This window comes from Emydura macquarii, unplaced genomic scaffold, assembly GCF_026122565.2.
Source record: "Emydura macquarii macquarii isolate MOO-44397 ecotype Brisbane River unplaced genomic scaffold, CSIRO-AGI_Emac_v2 contig_1597, whole genome shotgun sequence".
In the NCBI taxonomy this organism is placed as follows: Eukaryota; Metazoa; Chordata; order Testudines; family Chelidae; genus Emydura; species Emydura macquarii.
The window spans coordinates 2054896-2065282 of NW_027131734.1; the positions used below are offsets into that span (position 1 = coordinate 2054896).

At 41.9% G+C, this 10387-nt stretch overlaps 1 protein-coding gene across 4 annotated transcripts; it reads right to left on the bottom strand.

Annotated features, from left to right (window-relative positions):
• Window positions 1-828: 828 nt before the first annotated feature.
• ZBTB18 (zinc finger and BTB domain containing 18) lies at window positions 829-8840 on the bottom strand. 4 transcript variants are annotated; one of them, XM_067555254.1, is made up of 4 exons: window positions 8580-8840; window positions 6492-6575; window positions 3757-4444; window positions 3465-3644 (listed from the first exon to the last, which is right to left on the bottom strand). In XM_067555254.1, the coding sequence occupies exons 2-4, from the start codon at window positions 6502-6504 to the stop codon at window positions 3614-3616; spliced, it is 732 nt and encodes a 243-aa protein (XP_067411355.1). In that variant the 5' UTR covers window positions 6505-6575; window positions 8580-8840; the 3' UTR covers window positions 3465-3613. The 4 variants fall into 4 exon arrangements, with proteins under 4 accessions (XP_067411352.1, XP_067411353.1, XP_067411354.1 ...); XM_067555251.1 differs by having other exon boundaries at window positions 829-4444; XM_067555252.1 differs by lacking the exon at window positions 6492-6575 and having other exon boundaries at window positions 829-4444.
• Window positions 8841-10387: the final 1547 nt, after the last annotated feature.

The following is a 10387-nucleotide window of genomic DNA, read 5'->3' on the forward strand; positions in this document are numbered from 1 at the left end:
TTACTTCACAAGATTTTTCTCAAATTCTCAACTCTTTTCCTGTTCAAGACTCCTAACTCAGTTCCACCTTCACATTCCCACTAGGCTTTACAATCACAGTTCTGTTCATAGCAGGATAGGACAGCTTTTGAAAAGCACTTCAAAACTAACCTTTACAAGAATCAACTGTTCTGGTTCAGAGGCATCCATAAGCATTTTTAAAATAACCTGGTTTATACAGGTAAGTGAAATTTACAGACTAGATAGATAAGGGATGATTCCCATTTTCTTTCAGTAACCCAAAGTATGATGAAGTACAGCCAATATATTGGAAAACAGGACATTTTAAATGTCTAATAATTCTACTGCCTAGGATGTCAGTTTATAGTCAAGCAGTGCTTCAAATTAAGTTTTTCCCTTCTCTAATTTTCTATTAGAAACTGAATAGTAAAGAACAAGTCTGACAGATCTATTTAGGGTAAAGTAAAACATCAGAATAAAACTCACTTCTGTCTTGATAGATATTTGCAGTGTTATGAAACGTGAGAGATCCCTAGGAAGATAATAGGATGTTTCTATGTAGGTCTCTGAAGAAAAATGTATCTATAGAATGATAGAGAGCTACACACAGAGGAATGCTTTCAAATCACAAGCATTTAATTTTTTAAATGTTAAGTGAGAGATGTAAATATATATGCATGTTAGCAACAGAGTACTTAAAAGCATACTGAAAACATATTCCACACACAGTTAGCAATAAAAGTCTGTACAAAAGTAATAAAGTTACACATTATAAAAAATACTCCATAGTTATAATTTAAAAGAGGGGAAAAAAGACAAAGGAATTGATTTCTCAGTTCATATAATTTATTGCAGTTAGCACACAGTTTAAAAATTCACCAACACACCAATAGTACAAAACTAAACAGCATTATAAGTTATTCCCCCCTCAGGAAAATAAAACATACTATGATTGTCAAAGCTAGATGTCAGTCTAAATTTTAGAACAAAAGAAGAATGTGAAACTAATAAAAGAAAATAAGCAATCACTCACGAAGACCACAAAAAAAATCCAAGAGAAAGTCCATTTTTCTCAGACACTGATTGTCTTTTCTAAATTAATAAAAGAATGTATTTTTAAAACCTAGAAACTATTCAAGTAACTAAAGATAATGCTCCAAGGCCATTTTCACAGCTTATTTTTTTTTTTTTGTTTTAAATGCCATTACAGCCAACTTAACACACATTTGACCAAATATTTCCAAAACAGTCCAGCAATACACAATGGAGTTTTCCATTCAGTATCTTAAGCACAAAAATAGGCTATGTTTACAGTAGTTAAGGCGATCAAATTTTAAACAAAAGCAGAAAAAGAAGGAAAAACAGCAAACGTTTTCCATGCTACTCCCATAGACCTTATTTGTAAGTGCAAGACAGGAAAACAAACACTGTGCAAAATGCTTTTGACCTGTGTGTCGGTCATTGAAACCCCACATCAGGCTGCAGTCTCTGCTGCTTGGATACACATAGTCCACTAACCACCCTCCCCTCCTTTTCCCCCATGTCAATCAAAGCTTTCCAGTCCTTTCAGACTGGGGCTTTCTCAGTCCCTAGAATTTTTTTTTATTTTCCCCCCTTTTCTTTTTTTTCAGGGGGTGGGAGGGACAAGAGGAGGAGAGGAGAGAATAAGAATGACCTATTGTTAATATGTGCAGCAGGAATTCTAAAAATGCTCATCTGGGTAAATGTATGCACCTAAAGTTTGAGCTGGCGTGGATTTTGTGCAATTAGGTTTTCTTTTAATAAATGCACACTGCACATGCAAATCTTTAAGCCTGTTTGTAAACATTAATATCTTCCTTCTTATGTTGCTAAATTATAAACTTGTAGATTAAGTTTTATTCAATTTAAAGACAGTGGGAAAGTAAATTTAAATTATATAAAATAAAAACAGTGCATTTATGTTCTTCATAACACCAGTTTTTTCAGTGGTGTATTTTCCTATGGAAATTAAATAATTTTAAACTCACTCATTAAAGTTATACAATGCAAACAAAGACAAAAATATACTGAAACTCATGCATTTCTGTAGCGTTAATATTTACTTTTCAAAACTCAACTAAGAGCATCAACACAACTTGCCAAGTTCTTTGACACCCCCCCAGCTCATGTAATCAATTACAGTATACAATAACAGTAATTCACATTTTTAAACACACAGTTTATCACTGCTGAAGCTGCAATATCCTTTTTCATCCCAAGCAAACCTTCACAGACTGCACAGAGTCCTAGTGATCCCAGTGTACTTTCAGGATTATTTTTTCCAGTGGGAACTGTCAGAAATCCAGAAGTTGCCATAATAAGTTTTAAGTCAACTGCTTGTTTAAAAATAGAATAATCCAGCAGAAATTCAGAAATTTTCCATTTGGGTCTAAAAGCATTCAGGTTTCCAACAGCTAGAAAGGACTCCTGCAATTTTAGAAATGTAAAGGAACTGATAAAACTGAAGGGGATTTCTACATTCATATTTTTAAAATAATGAAAAACATTTGGGGCTTAAAATAATGAAGTGTTTGAGGGGAGAGAATAACGCCATATAAAATCTTTTTACAATTTGAGATTTCCTTTAACAGCGAAGTATCTACTGGCTTATATTCTTATAAGCGGGGCAAAAAATCCTCTGTACTTTATTATTTTGTCATATTATTTCTAAAGTTCATTTTCTCGGAGTGCTAAATTAGTGAAATGTTCATGCTGTCTTAAAGTGCAAAAACAAGCTAATAGCCAAACTTTCAGATCAAGGAAACAAGATTGCTTTTAGACTGTACCACAACTATATAAATATTTATATATATATATATTAATTATATATATAAAAAATTTTATTTCCAAAGTTCTTGTGAGCTATCTTCTAAGGTCCAGTCTCTGACAGTAGGTAAGCTCAGTGCTTCACTTTTGACAGACAACGAGTTCACCAACTCACAGTGAAACTTCCGAATGTGTCTGTAAAGGTCTCCAGACTGTGTGAACCTGCGTTCACACCACTTACAAGCATGTGGCTTCTCCCGGGTGTGAACCACAGCATGGCGGCTCAGGTTGTGGGAATACTGGAAGCTCTTCCCACACTGGGTGCAAGTGTAGGGCTTTTCACCTGAATGAGTCCTCTCATGACGTTTCAAGGTGTACATGCAAGAAAAAGTCTTACCACACAAGGAACAGGTCGGGACATTGACATCAGTAGCAGGCTTGCTGCGGATCCCATCCTGCTCTCGAAAGTGCGTGCTTAAATGGATCTGCAGAATGTGGGGACTAGGAAAGACTTTGTTGCAGAGAGGACACATAAAAATTTGGCCAGCAGGACTAAGTATATTTGATACATAAGGGAGCAAACTGCTGTCCATGTTTCCTTCCACCTGAACTCTCTCATTCTCTGGAGAGATCATTTCATCATCGCTTGCTTTGTCCTCTCTATCTAGCTCCCTTAAGACAGAATCTTCCCTCATAGGAGCCAGATGGGCTGGCTCATAATGTACCCTGTTATTAGTGCTCACACTTTCTTTCACAGTGCTATGTTCCATGTCATAATCATTAGTGCCAACATCACTTTCATCACAGGAAGTCTCTTTCTCCACCTTCACCTGAACCAGGTTGTTTCTAAGTATGTCCTGTGAAGAGAAATAAGAACTGTTCAGATTTTCTACTCCTGAAAGGCTGGACTTGACAGACAGGTCCAGCACACAGTCAACATCTGCTGAATCCCTCACGGAGGTGACAGACCTCTGGGACAAAGACTCTGTTGAGCTGCAGGGGCTGGCTACTGTTTTTCCAGCTGCTGTTGCGTGTGTCTCTGCCTCTCCGCCAGTCTGGGGAATGCCTGCTGAGTCTGAGGGCAATCTCATCCACATGTTCCCAGGCTCAGCCGCCAAGTCCCTTTTGCTAGGCAGGATGTTCAATTTTTCATCTTCTCCTTCATCTTCATCACTGGGTAAATCTCCTGCTATGTGGCTGCTGCCATCGGAGAGGCTCTCCACTTTGTCCGAACAACTTGAGGCGTCTTCTTCCTTTTTTGTACTGTCTGCCTCCGTGGTGGCTTTCTCTTTCAGCTTCTTTTTGCAAACTTTGACAATGTCATACATGTGGAGATAACTGGCAGCTGCTAGCACGTCTTCAGTGGGCAAGTCTTTGAACTGGAGTTTCCCTTCATACATGAATTCAAGCAGGAGAGCGAAAGCTGGGGCTGTAACAATGTCGCTGTTCAGATGAACAATGTCCCTTTTGTCCAGCTGGTCCTTGTAAAAGAGGTGGAAATACATGCTGCATGAAGCCAGTACAGCTCTGTGAGCTCGGAACTGGGCATCTCCTACCAGGACCGTGCAGTCACAAAGAAAGCCCTGATGTCTCTGCTCACTCAGACACTGTAGCAAATGTCTACTATGATCAGGAAACTCCATATTGTCTTCATAACCTATAAGCAAAAAGATTTTTTTTAATTAAATATGGATAGAAATATAGCAAACGTAGGTAAGTACAAATTATGCTCTAGAAACTATTATTTAATTCCCTGGGTTGCAATCAAGCAACAACTATCCCACAACTAATACACACACAAAGAGTGTAACACCACATACACACAAAAAAATATCACTAAATTTATTTTATGACTAGACTACAGCAAACAATAACTACTTTTGATAAGAGTTTAGGTAAGCAACAACTAATAATTTTTAAAAGTATCACTGTTGTTCCTTAAGGCTGTTCAATGATCCATTTTAAGCTACTTAAAACAGTAGATTTAAAATAGACTAAAAAATGCTGTAGGTTTAAGAGTGGGATTCTCGCAGCAAAGAAAAATAAAGTGTATTTTCAGATTAAGCAACTTTTTTTTACAAAGTCAAATTGTTACAACAAGAACAAGAGAGCTTTCTGCATGAAGACAGATGTTAATACCTTAAAATCTACAGGTATAACATACGCAAGGGATCCCAAACAGATGGAAGAGATCTTTACTAATACCAAAAGCAAAGAGTTTAGAAATTTAAAGAAGAAAAAAATTATCACGTTGACATACTTTTAGGTTTTCAACTTCCCCCCAAGCAATAGGAGAGCAAAATATTTTATTTTAATAGGTAAAAACTTCTGAAGAAGCTATAGATTAAAACAAAAACAAGTGTTGATTATACAAGACGACTTTTCTCCTAGAGAGAGGCTTTTTTAAAGATGCTTTTTCCCTACAGTTTGCAGTATCAAACTAAAAGAAAGTGTTTCAGCATGGCTGTGTCAATTATTCTAGATACTATTCTTCCAAAGGCATTGTTTTCCTACTCACCTTCCTTGTGGAGAAAATCTTCAAGGAAATGCAAGAACTAGAACTGAACTAAATCGTAAAATTTCTATTTAAAAAGGCTAATCTACTCCCCATCTTCTGTGACTAAAAGCAAAGTTCTATGAAACCATTTAAACACAGATTGTGCATTTTTGGGTTGGTATGTATTACTGAAAAATAATTATCCCTCACAATCCAAGATGTACTAACATTTACAACCCAACCTGAAATATATTCTGTAAAATACTATTGCTAGAATAAAGCAAGAAGATTTACAATACAATCACTTTAAGTGCCCCACAGCCAACATCAATCCTAATCCTTAAGAGGGCTAAAAATAAAGATTGGAGGGCAGCTCACAAGGTAGCTGTGATCAAATTAGGAGGCTGAAAGGACAGAGGGACGAAGAAGGAAGCTTATAAACATCTGATCCAGCTGACTGTGGCCATATGGCAGCTGCTGCCCAGATAAAGAGATTAAGAATAGAGGAGTGCGATTACAGCTGTCTGGCCAATTCAGGCAGCTCAAATCTACAAGTTCTAAATTAGTCGCGAACACAAAAAACTCCCTCAAATAATTATTGTTATGCTGAAATAAAAGATTTCAAATATGCATCTGAGAAAGAAAGGAGGAAACCAGTCAAGCTATTCTCCTGGGGACAAAAGTTTTGAAACACACAAATGATTTCTATCTTTCAGACAGTACAGCTGTATGCTTTTGTAGTTCTAGGCTGCTGGATCTTTAAGCATGAAGTTTAATGGTGGAATTCACAAGACATTTAAATTGGAATTATTTTGGAATGAAATATGAAAAAGTATATAAAAAAGTATATATATTTTTGCTTTATCATCATTAGAAAATAATACAAAATAGAAACCAGAACCATCATATTGCCTGCAACTCAAATCTTTTCAATTTTGGTGAAAAATGACCAATGAGCTTGCTTTCTCAGTACTCTAAAATTAGAAATATATACATATTAAAAAGTTTCTTCTGATAACATGCAGAGGAACATATACTCTTATGCTATATCCTAACCATTTCAACTGCAGAAAGTACATTTATCCATTTAATACTCAATTTCATATATTATCTCTAAACTTGGTTAGAAAAGTAATGTGATTTTTCTGAAATTAAATAAACACATCAAAACAGAAATATGCTGTATCTAATCTATTACTACTCCTACCTTTAGTACACATAAACCTGATTAAGTCCTTTCCTCTGAGTCTTGCTGGCTCCAGGTCTGTTAGATCGGATGAAAAAAGGCAGACTAAGAGAGACAGATGCAAAGTGGAGATGATGTTAGAGAGGAATGAGATACCTTCTCCACACACAGATCTGCACACACTAACTCCCTGTCTGTGTGTTAGAATAAAAGGCTGAGGGATGGCAGGCTGTCAGCTGCTCTGACATCATGTTCAGATGGAAATGCTACCTCCAGCTGTGCTCCTTTTAATGCCATATGCTACTCCTCTACACTCCTGCCACCAGCTTTTTCTTAGGAGAACTTTTCTCTTCTGTTAGTATAAACAAAATACTTCAAAGTCTCTTTTTTTCAAACTTTCTAACAGAAAAAAAATTGAAAATCCTAAACATATGGGGTTCTACTGTATTTATGGGATAGCAACACTTCTGTCTAAAGATGGTGGACTGCTTTATATACTGACAGCATACTCAAGCTACAGGGCCATCCAGGAAATCCACATGGATGATTTTTTATTGAACCCAGAGGTTCAGTTACAAAAATGACATTTTTAACTAAATCTATTTAACTCAATTTATAATCCACCACTTCAACTTCAGTACTTTCAACTTTTTTTTTTTTTTTGGCTAAACAGCAGAGCTAGTAACCTAACAATCTAAATATATGCCATGACAAGGGCTGTCAGCCTTGCTAAAGCATTATTTTCCTCATGTTTAGCCACTTCTTATAGACCATGTTTGTACGTTTCCTTGGACCGTCATTTATTATTCCGATGCATAAATATCAAGCAACACTGAAGTTGGACATTTGAGAAATCCTTAAGATTATATTATTTCATGACAGTGAAATAAAATTAAAAATTGGGAATGTGGGAAAAGCTTAAATTGAACTGTTGTGTGCACTTTGTTGTACCTGCAACTGTGATCTTATTTCCCATGCCAGAAAAGATATCCTATCTTCCCCCCACCCCTTTCCAATACCTTTTATAAACTACTTTGTAATATTCCTGTGAAGTTGTCAAATACATATGTTGTAAAAAGCTCTTAAATTCAGTTCTGATGTTTTGAAAGGCTGACAAAACAGTCCTGCAACCTAAGCTAGACACATTTATGCTGTGTTCACTGTGCTGACATCTGTGAATGTCAAATGCATCTCTCCATACACACACATTCAAGGAGGTGGGAGGAAAGACAGTGGCCTCCTAGCAGACTCAAAAAGCAGTGGTCTTAGGTAATGAATTACCCTGTGGAAATCTAACATAGGATGTGGGGGATCAATCACCAAATCAAAGAAGTCAAACAGGACAGAGCAAGTCCTCAGCCTAACTTTCCTTATCACATGAACTAGACTCAACATAAGATGCTCATGAAAACAACTTTTCAGCAATGCGTCACCACCTCGTCCCCTCACCAGCTACCAACTAATCACAGCACCTCCCCAGTTACTATCAGACTGTTACAATTCTAGGATCAGTCAGTTACCAAGGGCTAAGGGAGAATCTGGCACTGTATTCTTTAGAGAAAGTATTTCCCTCCTGCTCCTCAGAAAGTGCTGCAAAAGGCTGCAGATAAAAGCACTTCTAACTCACTCTGCTCCCTTGTGTGGACATGTCTAATGTGCAGTGGCCAAAACAGGACATACAAAGCAAACAGACAAAAAACAGAAGCAGCGGCAGCGCTCAGAGACGAGGGAAGGAAGCAGCCAAACGTGCAGGAAAAACACACACACACACACACACAGGTCACAGCAGCACCAACAAAACAAAAGTAACCAGAAGCGCTGAGCAGCCAGTCTGTGCGTGTGGCTGGCGGCCCCCACCATACAGCTGCGCGGACACCCCGAGAGCCCAGGGACAGCAACTCACTCTGCGCCTACCACACACAAGGGACTTGTCCCTCGCTACCCCCCCCCCCCCCCAGCCCCACTGCCCCAGGCACGCACCCCGCCCGCCCAGCCCCACTGCCCCATCTACTCCGCTGCCCCCCCGCCCGCCCAGCCCCCCCTCATCCCATTGCCTCCCAGTCCAGCCCCCATGTCACTCCCCAGCCCCCCACCCCCCCACACACACACCTGCTGCTCCCCTCCCTCTGCAACTCGGGTCCGCCCCAAAGCGGCTGCTCCCCGCTGCCTGCCCCACTCACAGCCGGGGGGAGGGGGAGGGCCGGGGGGAGAGCGGGACTCACACTCCGGAGCGGCCCCCCCAAGTCCCCGCGCTCCCTCCGCCTCCTGCCGCCGCGCCGCTGCCCCGCCGGCGCCTCTTCACTCACTTGCGGCTTCGGGCTGTGTGTGTGTGTGTGTGTGTGAGTGTGTGTGTCTCGTCCTCCCCCCCACCGGCTGCGCCGCCCGCTCCCCTCCCCCCCCCACCGACCCACCCCGCTGGCAGCTGAGGAGCGGGGCAGCCGGCGGAGCCGAGCGGGCCCCAGGCTCAACGGCTCCCCATGGCCCCAGCGGCCAGAGACAGCCAGCGCGGAGCCCGGAGCCAGCCGGGCGGGGAGGGAGGGGGAGGGGCAGGGGAAGCCGGGCGCACGCAGCACGGGCGCACGCACGGCGGCGGCACAGACGGGCCAGGGCTGCGGCACCCAGATGTTCTCCCCCCCCTCGTCCTCTCCCCCCCCCCCCCCCCGCTTCACCCCTCCCTCTGCGTTAGTGACTGACAGTCTAGCCTGCCCACTCCACCTCTTCCTCCAATCAGAGAGGAAAACAGGTGGTGACAGACAAGGACTGCCGCCCAGTGCAGGAAGACGAAAAGCCGTCACCTTTGACCAATCAGAAGGAAGAGGGCGGGGCTCTCGGAGCAAAGGCGGAAGGAAGGCTGGTGCCCTGAGCACGGGGAAGGGGCGGAGCCAGAGATGGGGCGGAGTTCTTCGTGTCAGGAGGGGGCGGGGCATTATTATCAGTGCAGCCAGTCGGGCGCTGGGCCTGCTGTAGCCTCATTTTGGGTCTGGGGCTGAGCTAGTCGGGAGCCAGGCTTACCTGGTGGGTTGCAGTGCAGTGCAGTGGGACAGAGTAGGACTGGGGGGAGGTGATGTCCCTGAGGAAGAAAGGAAGGGAGGGTGGTTTCTAGATGCCGGGCAAAGCTGGGGCAGCTGGTGGTCCCGCTTTGTTCTGCACCTCTGGGACAGGCTGCCTGCCTGGCCTCCACTCACCACCCCCAACACATCCTGGCAGCTCCCAGCACCCCAGCTGAATGGGAGCCTCTCAGATCAGCAGCGAGTGAAGGGACCTGTCCCCAACCCCCACCCTAGCAGGGCAGAACAGTGTGAAGGAGGAAGGGGTGCAGAGCCACCAATACATATTTGGGATGCTCCTTCAAATACCTAGGGAGACTTGCAATGAGCTAGGAGCCAGGAGACCATAAATTCTGGCCCCACCTCTGCTAACTGGTATTTGTGTTTCTATGTGTTTCTCATAGCCCTTGTTGCTCACCAAGGTCTTATACATTAACTTAAAAGGCTATCAAGTATTAGCCTCTCCCATTTTATAAATACGTTATAAAAGAGATTGCCCAAGGCCATTTAAGATAGAACTTGCAATTGAATCCAAATCTGTAGTGTAACACAGCTAACTTACTCTGCCAAGTTGCCTTAGTTAGAATATACCAAATCTATTTGCCTTGATTATCCTTCCTTTATTAGATCAACTTCAGACCCAGGACAGAACTCAGGATTTCCAGGCTCCAAATTTCTTCTATTGTTTAAGCAAACAGTAAACTACTGGCAAAGTATATGCTTTCCTCTATGGCAAGAGAAATAGAGGTGAGTCCAGGGGCTTTGGCCTCAATAATAGTTCAATTTCACTTGATGATGAGTGAAAACAACGGGGGTAGTGACTACCTAGGCCTGCTGTGGGGCAAAAGCAATACGGACAAAGCTTGGTGT